The sequence below is a fragment of the Trichosurus vulpecula genome, chromosome 2 (genome assembly GCF_011100635.1).
Source record: "Trichosurus vulpecula isolate mTriVul1 chromosome 2, mTriVul1.pri, whole genome shotgun sequence".
Lineage (NCBI taxonomy): Eukaryota > Metazoa > Chordata > Mammalia > Diprotodontia > Phalangeridae > Trichosurus > Trichosurus vulpecula.
Window position 1 is genome coordinate 123479087 of NC_050574.1, and position 21873 is coordinate 123500959.

The 21873-nt window shown below is 36.0% G+C and overlaps 1 protein-coding gene across 1 annotated transcript in view; it reads right to left on the reverse strand.

Annotated features, from left to right (window-relative positions):
* The window catches only part of PPME1 (protein phosphatase methylesterase 1), a 70733-nt gene that overhangs the window by 33772 nt on the left and 15088 nt on the right, over positions 1 to 21873 (reverse strand). Inside the window, exons 2-7 of the mRNA XM_036746073.1 lie at positions 18129 to 18222; positions 17517 to 17609; positions 11305 to 11362; positions 10752 to 10803; positions 1492 to 1646; positions 983 to 1073 (exon numbers count right to left, since the gene is read on the reverse strand). Of these exons, the coding sequence (XP_036601968.1) occupies positions 983 to 1073; positions 1492 to 1646; positions 10752 to 10803; positions 11305 to 11362; positions 17517 to 17609; positions 18129 to 18222 (543 nt within the window). The remainder of the gene's footprint in view (positions 1 to 982; positions 1074 to 1491; positions 1647 to 10751; positions 10804 to 11304; positions 11363 to 17516; positions 17610 to 18128; positions 18223 to 21873) is intronic.

A 21873-nucleotide genomic window follows, 5' to 3' on the forward strand; every position in this document is an offset into this window, starting at 1 on the left:
CAGTAAAACATGAACCCACTTTGAATGATGACTGGTACATGCCTATGTATTTCCATTATTTGAATTTAAAGAGTAGTCACGCTGGCTTTTGGTCATGAATAACACCCAGGGAACCAAAAGAATGGAGAAGCATTGTTACGTACCTCTGTACCCACAAGAATCGAAACATAGCTTACCAATCTAGACTGGAAACAATATAGTGTTTGAAAGAATTGAACTGGTTTCATTTCTGGCGTATTATTTGGTTTCTACATTAATATTCCCCATAGCCAACAATTCACTTCCCCAAGATACACCCACATGCATGCACACATGTATGCTCACCATGCTCAACTTTTTCCCAAACGCTATTTCTATACTAAGCCCTGCTGGTGTGACTCAAGGATGAACAGCCTTCAAGTCTATATGTTTTCTTGAGTTAAGTTGCTTTGCTCTACTTTTTTCCTACTTTTCTTTTCTTTCTTTCAGATCTGGATCTGTTATTTCTTTTGCCTTCTTCTTTATATGGATTTGTAAAGCATTCCATTATGCTATTGTATGTGTGTGTGTGTGTGTGTGTGTGTATAGGTATGTATACATAGGTGTGTGTATATATATATATATATGTATGTATATATACACACACATATGCACATATACACACACACATATACATACATACACATGTACACACACACAGGATAATCATATTTCTGGCTATATTATTTGTGGGATGAGTTTAATGGATATGAGGGACAATCTAAATGTTGTCTAGCAATCTTCTGTCTAAAGAGTCTGTGATTTTTCAGAATTTCTAGCTTGTTACATTGAAGTACCAAATTAAATGATTGATCTTTAATGCCCCATCTGTTGTGAGACAAAAGTCAAATTGCTTGGAAACAGCAATTTGGAATGTCAACTGTGGTGCTAACCACTGAGGCCGATAGGAAGGAATATTCTTATCCAGGTGGCATTCTAAATGGAAACTCAAGCTGGCAGTTACCTCCATTCTATGGCATTCTCCAGGGAACTGAAGGTTTTAGGGCGACCTCGTAAGAAATTCTGCATGCTATTTAAAGCATCCATCGCTGTACCTAGACATCAAACCAAAATAATAACAGGCATTCTAAGGCATTGATAATAACTAATAATTAGTAACTCAGTTAATAACATTCTAAAGCACTGATAATAACTAACTCAGTTAATCCTACAAATGGAGGCAAACTTTTTGGAAAAACAACTGCTCTGACAGGTCTGTACAAAGTCCGTGGTTCCATATATGCTTTTGATAGGATGGTAAGTATTCACATTTATACTGTCCTTCAATGTTTGCAAAGCCATTTATTCACAACAACCTTGTAAAATAGGTAGTACAAGTATTATCTTCATTTTATAAATGAAACTGAGGAACACACTTGTAAGTGACCAAATCAACACATTAAAATAGGCCCAACTACACTCACTCTCTAACTTCATATGTGCCAAAGGCTTATGAGCAACTTAACAACTTACCTTCAACAACATCGATCATGCAGAGACCCAGTAAACTTGGCACCAAATTGGCTGCTGCTGCATGGACTGCAATGGCACCTCCCATGCTGTGGCCGATCAGCATGATAGGAGGAGGAAGATCTCCATACATAACTTCAACAACATTCCCTACATCCCTGACAAAAAGAAAAATAATTATTGAAAGAACAAAGGAAACTGGGAAGAATTCTCTAAGTAATCATGTCAACTTTTTTCTCCCTACTTCCTTCCTATTTAATCTGTGATAATAGAAGTTCTACTTCCTAGAAGTAACTATGAAGCTCTATTGACCTGTCCTGGATACTTACCTTTATATAAGCTGCCTACACGAGATTGAGGAGCAGCATGAGATTTAAGAATTTTGGACTGAATCTCATTTCAATTCAACAATCCAACAAATATTTATTAAATGCTTACAGTATAGAGAGCACTGTGCTAGACACTGGAGAGAAATGAAAATTATTTAAGACACACGTAAGTACATAAGAGAAGTAGAAAGTGTTATATGAGGTCTGATTGGGGATATGGGAGGCAAGTTGGGAGAAGACCACTAACTCTGTGTGAATTTGAGCAAGTCATCTGGTCTCAATATAACATGATGGGATGGACTAGAATCAGGGGTGGGGAACCTGCGGCCTCTAGGTCCTCACGTGTGCCCCTTTGACTGAATCCAAACTTCACAGAACAAATCCCCTTAATAAAAGGTCCCTTTCCACTCTAACGTTTAGTAATATTATCCAAATCCAAATCCAAATCAATCAGTAAATATTTATTAAAAGCTTACTATGGGCCAGGCAAGCCCTTTGATGGGTATATAAAAGTAAATGCGAAATAGTCTCTGCTCTGAAGCTTACATACTGAAGGAGAATCAAAAGTTATACCAAAAACTTACAATTATAAAGTGTTTTGAGATTTGCAAGGTACTTTTTTCATAACAACCCTGTGAAACAGGTTGTGCAAGTATTCTTGTTCTCACTCTACATAAAGGGAAACTTGAGGCTGCAAGGGGCTAAGTGACTTGCTCATAGTCATATAAGTGTTTGAAAAGAGTCATCTGAGCCTAGGTCTCCTGACTCCAAATTAAGGACTTTTTTTTTTTTTTTTTTACTATTCCACAATGCTCTTCCATGTGTTCCAGTGGGGCAACCCAGCTAAGTAAGCCCCTCTCTACCGAAATAATAATATGTATATAGTACAATAACTGCATACAGTGAGGTAGAATAGGGTTACAGTGGTAAAACAAACACTGGAGTGTGATAATCCTGAAGAAGTACATTTTAGACATAATAACAGAATTTGAGGGTTCAAATCTCAGCAGCCATCAAGTCCCAACTCATACAAAAAAGGAATCTCTATTAGAACATATCTAAAAGTTCAATCTCTGCCTAAGGACCTCTTAAGAAGAAAACTACCACCTTCTGAGGGCATCCTCTCCACTTCTGGACAAGTCAAACTGTTAAGACCTTTTCCTGCCATCAAATTGCCTTTTTACAACATCCACTCTTCGCTCCTGGTTCTGTTCTCTGGGGCCAAATGGTACAAGTGTGGATCCTTCTCCACACGACAGCCCTTCAAAGACCTGGAGAGAACTATTATATTCCCCTGGGCTAAACATGCCTGGTTGCTTCAATTTTCAAAGAACATGAACTTAGGCCCTCTCATTCCTTTGACTGCCTTCCTCTGGATATTCTCCAGCTTATCTCTTTCCTTAAAATGTGGTGCCCACAGCTGAATACAGTATTCCAGGTGGTTTTTCAAGGGCATACTACAATGAACCAGCGCTTCCATATTCCTGGAAATCTCTTAACACAGCCTAAGACAGAATGAGCTTTTCTAGATGCTTCACAACACTCCTAACGCCTACTGAGCTTCCGGAAAGCCTCACAACAAATTCTGCCTCCCTCATTTTATACTAACGAAGCTGATTTTTCTATACTCAAATGTAAGACTTTTATATTCATCCCTATTGAACTTCAACTTATTAAACTCAGGCCGGTGCTTTAGCCTGTCAAGATCCTTTTGGATCCAAACTCTACAACCCCTCCTAACTTTGTGTCTATCTTTAAATTTCCTGAGTATAGAATTTATACTTTTATCTAGGTCAGTGATTATCTAGGTCAGTGATAAGGATGTCAAAACATCCCAGGGCCAAGCACAGACCCCTGGGATATTGCACTGGAGACGTTCTGACACTTTGACACTGAATCACTGACAGCTACTCTTCTAATTTGGCCATTCAGTTCTGAATTCATCTCATTTATTATTGTCTAATCCATATTTCCCATCTTCTCCACAGGATCAACATGAGAGACCAAAATCTAGGTAAACTATATCCAATACTCCCTACTCTCCACTGCTGCCAATTGCTAGTTTAGAAAGACTTTCAAAAAAGAAAATGAGGTGAGTCTGGCAAGACCAACTGTTCTTGAAGTTATGCTGGCTTTTTGTAATGACCACTTCTCTTTCTAGATGTGTCACTCATCTCTTTAATGATTCATTCTAGAATTTCGTAAGAATTAAAGTCAAGATCCTTGACCTATAGTTGGCAGATGGTATTGTCTTCCCTTTTTTGAAAACTGGAACATTTGCCCTTTTCCAATCTAGTGGTACCTCTCTTTTTTCCATGGTTTTTCAAAAATCACTAATGGTGGCTCAGCCACCATATCTATCATTTCTTTCAGGACCTGAAAATGTATTTCACTTGGGCCAGGTGAATTGGATTCACAAAGTGCAGTTAGGTGTACTCTCACTATCTCCTCACTTATCTCGGTGGTATATCAACTCTATGGTAGTAATTTGTATTATGTCATTTCCAGTGGAAAAGTCATTCCTCTGTGCAGAGAAAATAAGGTAAGAATTGAGTAGTTTTGACTTCTCTCTGTTGTCAGTTAATCATGGCCCCATCCATTCTAAGGCAAGATCTTGCCTCTTTTATGACCCTCCTTTAACTCCCCATAGGGATAGAGATAAACTGGGGCTTTTCCTTCATTAGTAGAAAGAACTCCTGGGTCAGGAAACTCTCTTCACCACTTCAAGCCAGCCCCTGCTCAGTAACTTCAAGTGTTCTGGTTCTGAGGCCAGTTGCTAGTCCATAATGCCAGGCTATGACTTAAAAACAACAACAACAACAAACCCAACTTTTTAGTTGTCCTTACATTCCTTCGTCAGGCTCAGCTCACAGTGAGCTTTTATATTTCTCACACTATTACTACAGGCTATGCCATGCACTTATATTCATATTATGTAATCCAGAATTTTGCTTCCATTTGATGTACATTTGCTCTCAACATCCAAGTTGGTTGTCAAATTCCCTGTGCATCTACACTGGTCTCTTCATTTTTTCCATGCTTTCTCCTTATTGGAATTATTTCCTTTTGTTCACAGACACAAAGAAAGATAATTACAATAATGCCTCGGTCGTACAGCACCACAAAAATGAAAATTTTAAGTAAATTTTCAAAAAGCACCATAACTTCTCTGTTGATATCTGTACTCAGTGTAGAAACTTGTGGGTTCTCATTCATTGTGATTCTTGGCCATATATTTTTTAAAATTTTATTTTTTATTAATATTTTTTACTTTTTAGTTTACAACACTCAGTTCCACATGATTTTGAATTCTAGATTTTCTTCCCACCCCCCCCTTCCCAAGATGGCATGGAATCCAATATATCTTCTACATATAACTTTGCATTAAACTTATTTACACAAAAGTCAAGTGGTAAAGAATTATGACCAATGGAATGAATCAGGAGAAAGGAGAAACAGAACCAAAAAAAAAAAAAACCCCAAAAACAAAAGAGAAAAAAAAAAGGAGAGCAAACAGTTTGCCTCAATCTGCATTCAGACTCCATAGCTCTTTCTCTGGATGTAGACAACTCTCTCCATCATGAGTCCTTTGGAGTTGTCTTTGAACCTTGTATTGCTGAGAAGAGCCAAGTCTATCAAGGTTAGTCATCACAGAATCCATTTATCTGTGGTTGTGTAATGTTTTCCTAGTTCTGCTCTGTTCACCCAGCATTATATTGTGTAGGTTTTTTCATGCTATTATGAAGTCCGTATCATCCCTATTTCTTATCGCACAATAGTATTCCATTACCTTCATATACCACAACTTGTTCAGCCATTTCCTCAATTGATGGGCATCCCCTTGATTTCCAATTCTTTGCTACTACAAAAAGAGCTGCTATAAATATTTTTGTACATACAAGTCCTTTTCCCACTTGTGTGATCTCTTTGGAATACAGCCCTAGAAGGGTATTGCTGGGTCAAAGGGTATGAACATTTTTTATAGCCCTTTGGGCATAGTTCCAAATTGCTCTCCAGAATGGCTGGATCAGTTCACAACTCCACCAGCAATGTAACAGTGTTCCAATTTTCCCACATCCTCTCCAGCATTTATCATTTTCTTGTTTTCTCATTTCAGCCAATCTGACAGGAGAGATGTGGTACCTAAGAGTTGTTTTGATTTGCATTTCTCTAATAAGTAGTGATTTCGAGCATTTTTTCATATGCCTATACATATCTTTAATTTCTTCCTCTGAAAACTTCCTGTTCATATCCTTTGACCATTTCTCAATTGGGGAATGACTTGCATTCCTATAAATTTGGCTCAGTTCCCTGTATATTTTAGAGATGAGGCCTTTATTAGAGACACCAGTTGTAAAGATTTTCGCCCAATTTTCTGCTTCCCTCCTAATCTTTGTTGCATTGGGTTTTTTTTTTTATACAAAAACTTTTCAATTTAACATAATCAAAATTATCCATTTTGCATTTTATAATGCTCTCTATATTGAAGGAATTAGAAAAGGAAAAGAAGAAACTAAATTATCACTTTTTGCTGATGATATGATGATTTACTTAGAGAATCAAGTAAAAAACTACTCAAAATAATAAACAACTTTAGCAAAGTTGCAGAATACAAAATAAACCCACGTAAATCCTCAGCATTCCTGTACATCACTAAAAAAAGCCCAACAGCAGGAGATAGAAAGAGAACTTCCACTTAAAGTTACTGTAGACACCATAAAATATTTGGGACTCTACCTGCCAAGACAAACCCAGGGCCTATATGAACATAATTATGAAACACTTTTCACACAAATGAAGTCAGATCTAAATAAATGGAAAAATATCAGTTGCTCATGGTTAGGCTGAGCTAATATAATAGAAATGACAATTTTACTTAAATTAATTTATCTATTCAGTGCCATACCAATTGAGCTACCAAAAAATTATTTTACAGAGTTGGATAAAATAATAACAAAATTCATCCGGAAGAATAAGAAGTCTAGAATATCTCGGGAATTAATGAAAAGAAATGCTAGGGAAGGTGGCCTAGCCATACCAGATATTAAATTGTACTATAAAGGATCAGGCAGCAAAACTACTTGGTACTGGCTAAGAAACAGAGGCGTGGATCAGTGGAATAGGTTAGGTACACAAGATGCAGTAGTCAACGACTATAAGCAATCTACTCTTTGATAAACCCAAAGAATCCAGCTTCTGGGCTAAGAATTCACCATTTCAAAAAACTGCTGGCAAGATTGGAAAATGGTAGGGCAGAAACTGGGCAGAGACCAATATCTTATACCGTATACCAAAATAAAGTCAAAATGGGTTCATGATTTTGGCCATATAGTTTAATATATCTGCTGAATAAGTTCTACCTAAATTGCTGGATACATTCTTTTTTATATTGCATGGACATTCAAAAAAACTCACTCACTTTCACTATCTGACTAGCCCACTCTCATTCCCAGTTATTCACCTTAGTGATGATATAGTTTATGCCACTTCTTGCAAGCAAGATTATCTTTAACAAGACCCCCACAAGCATTTTCATTGCCTTGAACTTCCACACACTGCTAATAAATCCTGTACTGGCTGTCAGCATGTATTCTACTCTCATGAACTGTGATTTAAGGGTCTTGCTTTATTCAACTCTTCATGTTTTTATCTTGCCTTCCCAAATAGACTATAGATCCAGAGCAAAGACCATGTCATATTTTTATACACATTTTTAGAAGGGAAAACACCAAGTTTATAAAGGTCCATCATAAAATATAATGACCCAAACTGAAAAAACTCCAGATGCAGTTAAAGGACAGTAGCACTATCCAGCTCCCTTGTTCTAGATATTCTGTCTACTAATGCAACCTAGGATTGCCTTAGCTTTTGGGTTACCATGTCACACTACTGACACACGGTAAGTTTGCAATCTACTAAAATGCTTGAGATTCCAAAGAAAAAAACCTGTAGATCTGAAGCATACTTTCTGCTGTCTATAACTGCTTTTCACCCTACTTCATCTAGTAATAACTGTACTCAGAGGAAAACATGTATTTCATTATGACTGAACAGTAGCTATTTAATATGATCTTCCAAAAAGTAGTAAAGGTCAAAACAGAATAGGGCTGGAGTTTCTGATAATGAAAATGTTTAATATCACATAGAAGTTTTTATATATAGTATCATTAGATCCTTTCCTCCAGTACAGTACGCCTCTTATGCCTTATTGATGGAGATGAATACGGGCACAAACTTTGAAAGGCCCTACCCAAGTTGGAGAAGCACTGAGTATGGAGTCAGGTGGCAGACTGAATGTCTGTTAACTTAGGATCAGTCTAGTTTACACACATCAAAAGGTTGGCCACCAAATAACTGTTTATAACAACTAATAAAATAATCTCTACCAAGGAATAACTATACATCCTTAAAAAGTGTAAGTATGGGGGCAGCTAAGTGGTGCAGTGAGTAAAGCACTGGCTCTGGAGTCAGGAGGACCTGAGTTCAAATCCAGCCTCAGACATTTGACACGCTTGTTAGCTGTGTGACCTTGGGCAAGTCACTTAACCCCAATTGCCCTGCCTTCCCCCCCTCCAACAACAACAACAAAAAGTATAACTATGGGCTGTTATCACTGTAGGAGTAATAACAACAACACATTTCATTAGTGTTTACAGTTTTCAGAACACTTTCCTCACAAGTACCTGGAGAAGTAAGAAATACAAATATCATTATCTCCATATTGCAGATGAAAAAAACAGAGGTTCAGAGAAGATAAATGCTTTGGCCAGAACTACACAGCTAGTAAGAACCACAGTTAGATTCAAACCCAAATCTTCTGACTTAATATTTCAGGGCTCTACGATTTCATATAGTCTCTACAACCTATTGTGACTATAAATTTATGCCTTATTTAATCCTGTCTATAGTTTGTTCGTATATAACTATTTACTTGTCATCTCCCCTGCTAGACTGTAAGCTCACTGCAGGCAGGGACTATCTTTTGCCTCTTTTTGTATCCCCAGTGTTTGGCACATAGTAGGAGCTTAGTAAATGTTTACCAACTGATTGACTATAGCAGAATAAAATACAATTTTGGCAGATGGTTCTCAGTAACATAAACATGGACTTTGAGGAGACCTTTCTTTAAGTCGGAACTGCTGGAACACTAGGAGATAAGACTCTAGATGGCTGGGAGCAGAACACACTCCAAGTACTATATGACAAGTCCTGACCTGATATGTAACACATTCATTCTTTTTTTTTTTGCTTTTTGGCAGGGCAATTGGGGTTAAGTGACTTGTCCAAGGTCACACAGCTAGTATAAGTGTCAAGTGTCTGAGGCCGGATTTGAACTCAGGTCCTCCTGACTCCAGGGCTGGTGCTCTACTCACTGCACCACCTAGCTGCCCCTACACATTCATTCTTTACTCGGCATTTGGAATAAGGTATTGAGGTCCTCTGAGAATTTGCTCTGGGACTTCTCTGATCTTGAGCATCTTCTCTGGCACATCCAACTTTTCAAGCATGGCTTTTTTCATCTCTGGAAAAATCCAAATTCTACTTATCTCCATCAACAGGAGAAAATTTATGATATTTGTAAAAGCTAGGACTAAGTCTAGGCTACAGGACTTTTAAAGCACTTAACTAGTATTACCACTCTAGGTACACCAAGAAGTTGAGTGATTCTTAGTGCTTAGCATGGTGCCTGGCACTTAATAAATGTTTGCTGATTGACTGATTCTCTTGGCAGATTTTATAGCAAAATGAGATCAAAAGCAGAAAAAAAAAAGAAAAGCACAGACAGTATCTCTATTCTGTGCTATTAGCAAACTTTAATTTCAACTCGATTCAACAAATACTGTGACAAGATAAGTTGCATACAGTACCTGTACACAACGTTAAATTTAACTTTTTATGTATTCATGTTATAATTTATATGAAAAATATATATTTTTTGTATATATGTCATCAATTAACCAACCATCTAAAAGCATCTCTTTTGCACCACAAACACAATGAATAAAATAATCTCTACTTGCAAGAAGCTTAGAAGTACATGTAAGTATATGAAGAATAAATATAAATAAATACAAAGTAATTGACAATAGGATAGTTTTAGAAGGAGAGCACTAGCAGTTGTGGGGAATCAGGAAAGGCTTCATGTATAAGTTTGGTGCTTATGCTCCATCTGGAGGAAAGGGATTCTCTACGGCAGAGGTAAGGGAATATATTCTAGGCATGGGAGACGGACAGTGTAAAGGCAAAGAGATGAGAGATGGAATGTTATGTGTGAGGAACAAAGAGAAGGGCAGCGTGACTGAATTTCAGTGCAAGAGGGGAAGTACTATTCAATCAAGATGGAAAAATAGGTTTAAATGTGTTTGTGAAAGGTTTTAAAAGATAAACAGATATTTTATATTTTATTCTAGATACATTAAAAAGTCCCTGCAATTGACTGAGAAGTGACATGATGAAATCTATACTTATGGAAATTCACTTTGTCAGCAACATGGAAAATAGACTGGAGTGGGGAGAAGCTTTAAACAGAAGGAATTATTAAGAGGTGTTATATTTACCTAATTACCTAGGAGGTAATTAGGGCTTTAACTAAGGTGGTGGTTGTGTGAGTAGAGTAAGGGTCAGATGTGAGAGATGTTACAGAGGTGGAAAATGCAAGATTTGGGTAGTGACTAGAAGTATATGGTGAGGGAGAGGTGAGAAGTTTAGAATAATGCTAAGGTTATAAACAAGAATCATAAGCTCCTACAGGGTAGATCCCATAGCTTATTTATCTCTATTCCCTCAGTATTAGCCTAGTATACTGTACATAGCAGGCTCTTGATAAAATTTTAGAAAATTAAATAAATATTGACCACCTAAATTGAAAAGCTCATTGTTCCTCATTACTGTACAAGTCAGCAAAACTAAGTGGAGAGAGAAGTATTAACTTACTTTGCCATAGTTTCTGCAGACAGATCTTCAGAATTCTTGACTTTTGTCTCGCCTACAAAAAAAACCACAAAACAAATAAGTATACATTTAAAATGTTTTCGAAGGGCGTTATAAAAGTTAAAATGTTTCTCTTTGAAGCAAGGGCTCTAAAGTAACAAAATGGTAACTCTTCTAAGTTCAGATGATGGGAAAAAGCAATTTTCTATGTCTATATCTAGACATAGCTTTCCCATGACAAATGAGAAATTTATACTAGATCTGCGGGGACTAATAAGGTTTCCATATAACAAGTACAGCATATGAACTTCTTATTTGCAACTTAAACTTCCACTCAGGAAAATATGAACTCAATTATCAAAGTAAAACATTTTCTAAAATGAACATCACAATGAAAAGAATACGTTAATAAAGACTAGCATTTTCAATCAACCACAAAACTGGATGGTCTAGTTCTAGGATATTTGGTAATTGATGCAATTTGTAACATTCACGACTGTTCAGAGCACATTGCACCACACCATATAACCAATGCTTAACTAAGTGGTCTACTTACCATGACTCCTCAGATCCAATGCCACAATACGACACTGAATTCTGCTAATAATTGCTGCCTGGAAAAAGAAAAAAGATAGGTAATTTGCAAGATGTATCAAAGAACCCCAGATAATATTTTAATCTTCGTGATTACAGGACGTGACTTCCGTAAATGATGCTGAAAACAACTGGAGTTTCACTTTTTTTTTTTTTTTTTTTTTTTGGTGTATGCGCTTGTCTTGTCCAACTTCAAAGATTTTCTCCCCACATGAATGTGGAAGCCTCTGTTTACTGTCAATCTGTGTTTTACTAGTGAGGTTAATGCTTTTCCTTTTTTTTAACCATGTGTCTTTCCTCCTGAATTCCCTAAAATCCTATTCTGATTCTTTATAATTGTGTGGCAGTGACCCTAAGTTCTTGAAGGCAGTGCTAGTGTAGTAAAATTCTTTTTTTTTTTGCTTTTTGGCAGGGCAACTGGGGTTAAGTGACTTGCCCAAGGTCACACAGCTAGTACATGTGTCAAGTATCTGAGGCCGGATTTGAACTCAGGTCCTCCTGACTCCAGGGCCAGTGCTCTACTCACTGAGCCACCTAGCTGCCCCCAGTGTAGTAAAATTCTAATAAGTACTGTATCAAGCTGCAAGCTCATGAAGATGGTCTATCAAGGAGCAAACAAGTTGCTATCTTCTTATATATTTAGATGTATGTGTATATGTATACAGATATACACATGGTCAAATCACAAATCTTGAAGTACTGAAGTAGAAAAGGTTTTACCAACTTTAGAATGGGAAACTCCTTAGATAGGAACTGTAGGGGCTAACGCTATATACTGGTTCAAAACTCAATAAAAATCTGGCAATCAAATCATGAGAAAATAACTATACGCTTTTACGTGTATGAACAAAACACATACACATACAGAGGAGTATTAAGAAGGAAGATAACACCAGTTATTCAAAGACAAAACAAACTTACCAATCCTGAAGAAGGGATTAAAAAGGAGCCCCCCACCCCCCAAAAAAGGTAGCACATCAAAGAATTAATCTAAGAGAAAAGAATGGTGCACTTTAGCTTGAGTCTCAGACAAATGGGGAATAGCTGAACAAATTGTGATAAACAAACGGAAAAGAAAATTACTGTTATAAGAAATGATGAGACTATGTTAGAGAATTCTGAACAAATTTTATAAGGACTGCAACACCGTAAAGAAAAACAACTTCCAAAAATTTAAAGAAATCTAATCAATACCATGACCAACCACGTCCCCAAAGGAACTGGGATGAAGCATGTCACCCAAGCTTCCCATTCCTGTCAGAGAGGCGATAGACACAAAGTATAGAAAGAATATAGAAAAAGGCACATTTTTAGACATGGCTGTTGTGTGGATTCACCTTGCTTGACAAGGCTTTATTTGTTACAAATAGCAGTGTGCTGGTGAATATTTAAAAACTGGCTCTCTGTTAAAAAATATTATGTACACCACAGACTTATCTGAATTAATACTTTCTCCAACACTTTCTTAGCTCTAGCCTACCAACAAAACAATAAATCAAGCTCTGACTTGTAGCATTTGCTGTGAGGTGCAAACACTAACACTGAAAATTTAGTAATTTGGCTCAGAGCCAGAAGGAGATGGCTCCAGCACAGTATAGGAAGGGTCATTCCATCTATTGCTTTCTCTCAGAATTGATTTATTCCAGTTGAGGGCAGGGGTCAGAGTAAGCAGAGGAATAGCAATAGCAATGGGACCAAAAAAAAAAAAGAGTACCATTGTAACATCTTTAAAAATGCACAGAAGTACAGACAAAAAAGGACAGTTCTAACAGTACTGTGTATGATTTATACTATACCTTTTTTAAAAAAGTAAGCAGCATAAAATAGATATTCTTGGTATCACTTGGAATTCTCTTTGTGTCCTGCTGTGTTTTATGTATAGAAATATTCAGGGGTAGGGAGGAAGGCTGATTAAATTCAGAATTAATTTTTTTTAAAGAAGGAAAATAACAGATTTTAAAATTCAGGGGTAAATTTAGAGAATATCTCATTCAACCTCATTTTTACAGATGAGAAAACTGAGGCACAGAGAGATTAATATTGACCCAAGGTGTTATAGTTACTACAAAAACTGGACTCAAAACCTAGCTTTCCAGCTACAGCAGAAAGTACAAATCTATTTTCTTTAAGGCATCACATTTTTTATGTGGATGTACAATACAAAGACTAGGGCCTATTTCTAATTCTTTGGCTGGTAAAAAAAAATTTTTTTCTTAAAGTAATATATCTGGTTATTTCTTGCTAATAGTTAATTTACATTAGTTATTTCACACATCCCGGTAATTCTAAAACAATACCAAAAATAAAGGAATTAAAAAGTAGCTTTTAAATGCTGGAAAATCAATTAAATAGTCAAAATACTGGGTCAGCTTAGCTACAGACTGCTCTACACAATTTTGAAAAATTTAAAAAGAAAAAAAGAAGAGTCATTAAAGTATTTTTTTTTAAAAAAAGGCACAAAAGAGAACAGAAAGGTCAGAAAGAATCAAAGGCAAGAATACAGCATCTTTGAATGTTACATGTTGAGCAAAGAAGTATCAAATATCAAACTATATTACAAAACAGTAATCATGAAAATAATTTGGTACTGGCTAAGAAACAGAGCAGTGGATCACTGGAATAGGTTAAGTATATAATACTGTACACAGCAGTAAGTGACCATAGTAACCTAGTGTTTGATAGAAAACAGAAATTAGTTAAGATTTCTTATAGAAAGTGGGGTTTTAGCTATGACTTGAAGGAAGCCAAGTGAAAGAGATGAAGAGGGAAAGAGAGTTCCAGACATGGATAATAATCTGTGAAAACGCCCAAAGTCTGGGGATGGTATATCTTGTGTGATGAATAGCAAGAAAGTCAGTGTCACCGGATTGCAGAGTCCTTAGTGTTAGCTGGCCTCCCTGCTACTGTTATTTTGTTTATAATGTTAATAATCTAATATAATCTTTTGTCCTGTTTTCCACACTGTTTTTCACACGGGAAAGAACAGTAATAAATTTTCTAATGGAATGAAGTACATAGTTTTTGTGAAGAGATGGCAGGCAGGTGGTAAAGCAGAAGGAGCACTAGATGGGCAGTCAGAAAACAAGCTCTACCACAAGCTTGCTATATGATTTATGGGAGTCTATTTCATTTTAAGATGGGCTCTAAAATTTTATATGTTCTATAACCTATTTATTAATGAAAGGCTATTTCATTTTAGGCTTACAAATGTTTGAGGTGATTGAGGGTTTTGGAAATATGATTAAGTAAGTTGTTATTATAATTCTGGCTGCACAGCATTTTATATTTTCAAAGCACTTTCACAAACAATAATCCCCTGACTACAGCCCCCAATGGAGAGAAGCATTTTCTGGGACACCATGCCACTGGGGAGAAGAACAAGGACCCAACCCAGCATGTCTCCTGAGTGGTGAGAAGGGCAGGGGTATAGTGGAAAGAGTACTAGATTTACAGATCAAAAATGGGTTTGAATCTAGATGCTCCCAGTAACTGGCCTGTAGGTAAGTCACCCTCTTTCAGTCTCAGTTTCCTTATCTATAAATAGGGATAGATAATATAATTTTACTACCTCCCTTTACAGGATTGTTAAAAGGAAAGATCTTTGTTAAACTTAAAGAGCTAACTAAATTTCTGGCAGCTGATAATGGTGCCTGAATAATATAAATAATCCATGTGGACAATTAGAACTATCTATAGGCATGATCCAAATAGGAAAGGTAATCACTGTCAATATGTGAGTAGTAATTATCTATGTCAAGGTAATGATACTACTACTCAGGACTGAGCAAAATCACTGAGGAGTCTAGTCTAACTCTTTATGTTTGCCAACTTTAATCATCCCCACTTTTAGGGTTCCTGAATGTTTAAGACAAGCTCATGAAAATAATAGGTCCAATGACTTAAACTGGGCCTAGATAAGGATCCTTGAAGTATGTTTAAAACATTCAAGAGTCATAGTACAACAACCCCTTATCTATGTAAATAGTTCAAGAAAAAAATTGCTTGCTTTTTAATCTTGTGATTCATTAAATAATTTTGTGAGTGTTATCTAATTTTTAATCCCCTACCATCTACAGATTAGGTTTTTTGAAAATCACATTTCTCATAATTCAGAATATGTCCCCAAATGAAAGGCAAATCAGTGATGTATGTCATATACACAAAAGTCTTTCCTTTCCTCAGCTGCAGATTTTAATCTACTATTTGAGCCTCACATCAAGAAAACCAGAACTATGTCAACAAGGCCAGACTAGCAAGACCTCAGGTCAGTGTAGAACAGAACTTGGCAACTGATATCACACTAATCATTTCAGGTGGCACATACTTTAGATGGGCACCTGCCCCATCTAGGTAGGGAATATGACTCTCACCAGGCCAGTACAAATAAAAAGGCTTTATTGATGCACAAATTTGAATAGAGATGTTACTGTTTTAAGATTATTACTCAAGCTACATATGCAGGATAGACTGCAAGGGAAACAAACCGGTGGCAGGGACCTGTAGTGGGCTGTTGTACCAGTAAGAGATTTTGTCCATCTAGCTCTCAGGAGAATATAAGGCTCATCTACTGCCAGGTAAGGCAAAGAAGTTCTCAAGTCTACTGTGCAAAGGCCTAACGACAGCAATCAGCAATATATCAGCATTTTATCATCACTCCTCCTTGCCGCCCCAGAGAAAAAGGAAGAGGAGGTGGTGCTAAGAGAAGCCCAGGATTCTCAGAAAAAGGAAGGATAAAATGGTAGGAGTGGAGAAATAAAAATGAATCACTGCACCAGAAATCCTGGAGGTAAGTATCCGTGAGAGCTTCCTCTCCCTCTCATTGAGTCAAACGTGTATTAAGTTCCTACAATGTTCAAAGTACAGAGATAGATTTGCTCACTCAAGAAGTTGTCTATTTGGTTGAATAAAACTAGATTTAAGTCAGAATAACTAGATTCAAATCTTAGTTCTATTAATTACTACCTCTGTGACTATGGCAAAGTAATTTCCTCTGTCTAGGCCTTTTAAATAATCTATAAAATGAGGGGGTTAGATTACCTTGGATTTCTTTCTAATTCCAAAATTTTACACTCTAAGGCCCCTTCCTATTCTAATATTCAACTAACATAACTTTAAAATATAACAAGATGGCATTTGGTAAGCACTATCAAGGCACTGTAGGGATTTTAGTAGTAGTATACATAACATTTGGTTAGGGGAGCAGACTAGGCTGGAGGACATTCAAGCTAGGCCTTGAAGAGTGATTAAGATTCTGACAGGTAGAAACTGGTGAAGGAGAGCATTAGAGGCAGTAGGACAAGTATGACCAAAGTTATTGAGGCAGGTTCAGTTTGGCTGCTGTAGTACATGTACCAAAATGGTAGTGGGATATGAAGTTGGAAGAGCAGTCAAGTTGACAAGCATTTATTCAGTACCTACTATGGATAAAAATAAAAGTACACAGACAAACGAAAATCCAGGTCCTGTTTTCAAGAAACTCACAGTCTAATTGAGGAGATACTGTGTTCCATTATTTATAAATCTCTAGGCTAGGCACTCTGGAGGGGAAAAAGTAACATTAGTTACATGAGGCCACTTCAATCAATTAATCAATTTAGAAAATACTGTATAAACCTTAAATGCTATCAAAATGTAAGCTATTATTATTAATCAAACAAGGTAACTGAGGCCCTCCTCCCCATACCAAGTTAGATAACAGGTGACCCTAGAATCACAAATGCTCTGAATTTACCCAATTCTCTGATCTTCTCAAATCCAAAAACTATACCTCTAAGAAAATAGTGTGGTATAGTAGATAAAGCATTGGCATGACACCCAAAGACTTGGGTTTTAGTTCATTCTTAGCATAATTAGCTTTGTGATCTTTAGTAAGTCACTTTACATCTCTGAGCCTGTTTCCTCTGTCATTAAAAAAAGGGAAAAGGGGAAAACTAAATGATGCTTATAACATTTCAGCTCTAAGACTCTATGATCCCCAAACTGCCTGTCCTCCACTGTGTAAGCTGAGAGAAAAGATAATTATCTGAGACAAGTTCACCTAGGACAAAGGGAATCTGCCCAAAATTATTCTCAATTGTTACCAAGGTTTTATATAACTGATGTCAATACAATTCAGTGTTCTTTTCCTAACAGCTCACAAACGACATCAACTTCTATTGTCAGCAACTTACTTACAGTGAATACAGCCCAGGAAAGGGCAGAGTGGCCTCCTCCGTGCAACAGCAGCAAGACTGGGCCCTCTGAACCACTCTTATAAATTCGAAAAGTGTATGAACAGTTAAAGATAATTTATTTCTATTTGGTTGTGTTTCTTTATGCCCTTACCCACATCTATCTTTACAAACTGTAGTTCAAAGGTCACATTAAAGATAAACTTTAAAAATCCCTGGCTGTTGAGATGTTTTCCAGTTCGAAAAACTGATTAGAAATAATTTGTTCTCATTTGAAACTTTAACTAGGCAGAGGATTACAATTTCTATAAGCCAGAGTCCCATTTATTCACAAAAAGCTCTTGAAACCTTTTCTGTGGTACTTTTTTTGAAGAGATACAATAAGCTTTGGAATTTAATTCAATTTTTTTTAATGTGAACAAACTTATTTATTATCTTATTTTTCTCCAGTTACATGGAAAAACAATTTCGAATTTCTCTGACCCAGTCAATGAGACAAGTCTGGAGATACCTGGTTTGGATTTATCAGTGACATTCATCACAGTGCACATATACTCTAGTGAACAAATTCAAGGGAATAAAGACAAGAAGGTATTTTGAAAACCCAAAAGGATATATCTTTGCCAGTTTCATTCTCTACCACCACATCTTCCATGGATTCAAAGTACTGGTTCCAGGAAACAGGGGAAAAGTCTCGCTTTCTTCCAGGGCTGAAAAACAAACATTTCAGGTAAAATATTAACATGTGGAGAACTATTCTTTCAGTAACAAATGCCCCCAAATTATGTTTTAATTGTTTTGTTGTAGTCAATGTACATACTGTTATGCTGGTTTGCTTGTTTTACTTAACTTTATATTTACTTAGTTCATGCCTCTGTATCTTCACATTCAGTTTCTTATGGTATAGTAATACTTCATTACATTCATGTACCATAATGTCTTTAGCCATTCCCCAATCCATAGACGTTTACTCTATTTCCAATTCTTTTCTTCCAGAAAACATACTGCTATAAATATCTTAGTGTGTATAGGACCTTTCTTTATATCACTGATGTCCTTGGGCAAAAAGTATACTGGACTGCATTTTTATGAAGTTGAGTCCTCTTAAAACAACTTGAAAAACCTTATGCAGATCATCACTCATATTTCTCAGAACAAACAATTGTCCATGAAGCAAGTAACATGTCCAAATTGTAGTACATTTCTAATGTAGTGCTTGTAGACTTTGAGTGTTCAATATAATTCCCCCATATATCATTTTTAGAAATTAAACACTGAAAACATTATTGATATGGCATTGCCACTGCAGATAAATTTTCCTTGACTGACTTGACAAAATATCATGCATAGGTAATTAAAGTGTTTTTAACTACATTTGCTGCTTTATCTACTTGCGATACAAAAAGGAAAGATGTTTCTCAATTAATTGATCAAAAAGATCTTCACATATATATACAATTCTCTGTACCACCATATTATCTACAAGTGGAACTACTAGAAGTTGCTTGGTATACGATTTGCCAAGCACGACTCTAACTATATCCATATCTACACTAATATTTCCTCAACTGAATGAAGCTTATTACACTTTAGCAATTATGTGAACAACCTTGTGAAGATTCAAATGATCCTTCCAAAGTCAAAAATATGGTTTTTGTAAATTAGTTTTAAAAATAATGCACATAGTTTCTGAATGGACCCTTTAAAAATGTCATTTCAAAAGGTTTCATGCTATTTGGAGTTAAAGCATTCTTACAAAGAAAATAAAGTGGTCTTTCATCTCCATCAGTAATAGTACTTATCATACCTTGAAAACTGGTAAAGCTGGCAAGAGATGAGAAGAGTTAATTCTGGAGGGGTTGAGGGAAAGTAGACACACTAATATATTGTTGATGGAGCTGTCAATTGGTCCAACTGCTCTGAGAAGCAATTGGCAATTATGTGGAGGAAGTGAATAAAACATCTATTCTATAACTCAGAGATCCAACTGTTAAGCACATACCTCAAGGAGATCAAAGATAGAAGGCAGGACCCATAAACACCACAGTATCACAGCAGCATTTTTAGCAGCAATACAGAACTAGAAATAATAGATAGCTACTAAAGAGGAAACAGCTAAACAAATTGTGGTACATAAATTATTACTGCTCTGTAAGCAATGTTGAATATAATAAATACAAAAAAGTGCGGGATGACATTAACTGATGCAAAATGAAGCAAGTAGAACCAGGGAACAACAATATAATGACTACAACCACGTAAATGGAAAAAACAACAAAACAATCAAAACTGAATTCTATGAAATTTATAATGACCAACCTTGGCCAAGATATGAAAAGATATTTTGCAGAGGTGGGAGACTAGGAGCATTCTATACTCCAGAAAATGTCAGGTTTTATCTGATGTGTTTCTTAGTTTTTCTGAACTATTTCTTTTCTTTTTTATTCTTTGTTATAAAGGGTGGCCCTGAGGATAGAAAGGGGATATATTTGGAAATGTGGGTGATATAAAAACTAAGGCTCTTAATAAAAATGTATTTTTAAAAATAACAGTACCTGTGAATCCTAAAGAAAAATACAGTGGATCCTATTTTCTGTAGTTGAGCTTTTTACTTTGTCTTTCTGCATTTCTTCTACTTAAATTGTACCTACTGTCCTTGTTTATAATAGTTTTAACTGCTCCAGTGGATTTTCTCTTCAAACCATGGGTGTATTTATCCATAAAAAGGGATGTTATTTCATTTTTTAAAAATAACAAAACTTTAAAGTTAAGGCAATTAAATTTAAACTTAATTGTGGAAAATTTCAAACTATTATCTATAACCACTGTCAAGTTATTTCAATTTTTAAACCAGCTTGTTATAGTATACTTAATGAAATAAACAATAATGAGAAACAAACCAGATATCATGGAACTTTTAAATTCTTCACAAATATTGTTTAATTTTTCTATTTCACTATTCACTTGAATTTCACTATTCAAATGTAGCAAGTAACATTATAAAAGAACTCCCGTGTCATGAATGAAAGTTGACTGATGGTAATACACTTATACTTTGATATTTAACAAATAACTCAAATTTGATATTTCTTACATATAATCATATTAAAATATTTCTCCACTGCATTTATTGTTTGTTGGAATAAATTTGCTACATTCACCAAACATTTATTGACTTTGAAGTTTATTTTAATTTTTAGAAAGTATATATTTAAGAAGAAGTTGTGCTTGAAAACATTCAATAATTTTTTGCCACTGCTTTGCACTGTCTGAGAGGGTCTTACTGACAAGACAATTCTTGCTCCACACCCCACAAGGAGAGATGGAGAGCTCACACTGGGAAACACTTCATTAGTTGACCTCTAAAGTCCCTTCCAGCTCTTAAAATTCTGGAACCTGTTCAGTAAACATTTATTAAACATGTACTATTTGTAAGGTACTTGGCTTGGCCTCAATGGGCATATTGTAGAACATAACTTGTATATGGTTAGTCAACAAGCATTTATTAAGTGCCTACTATGTGTCATGTAGTGCACAAAGTGCTGGGAATACAAAGAAAGACAAAAATCAGTATCTGCTCTCAAGGAGCTCACAGTCTAATGGGGAAGACAGCATGCAAACAGCTATGGGTGCACACACACAGGATAGATAGAAAATAAACTAGAGATAACGAACAAAGAGAAGGCATTAGCATTAATGGACATCAGGAAACACTTCTTTCAGGTTTTATTCAAGATCATACATAAAATATTTACAGATCAAGAAGTATTTAATCTTCATCTTCCTCTTCATTCTGGTTAACACAGAAAAGTAAATAAGAGTAGCAAACATTCATATAGTGCAAAATGCTTTATATATATTATCTTATTTGAACCTCACAATAACCATGTGATGAAATGCTCTTTTTATAGACTAAGAATCTGAAGCTGAGAGAAGGTAAGTGACTTGCCCAGGGACACACAGACAGAAGTGTCTGAGGAAGAAATTTAAAGTCAATTCAAACTCAGTGCTCCATGCATAAATACAAGGTAATCTTAAAAGGGAAAAAACAACTACCAACTAGCTTCTGGGGTATATCAGGGAAGGCAGCAAGAGGAATACCTGAGCTGAGTTTTGAAGTTAAGCATTTTTAGAAACAGAGTTAAAGGAAAGGATGTATTTCAGGCTGAGTAGGGAGGGGGCAAATAATAGGAACATTAGGTGTTAACTGATTGAGTGTAATTAGCACTTAAATGTCTAAGAAATGCACTGTTTATATATACCTGACAAAAAGAGCCCAGGTTTTTGTTAAAGATCCTCATGAAAGGATTTCTCCCCTCATTCCTTATGCTTCACACTTGTATTTGTTCAAACAAAACAAA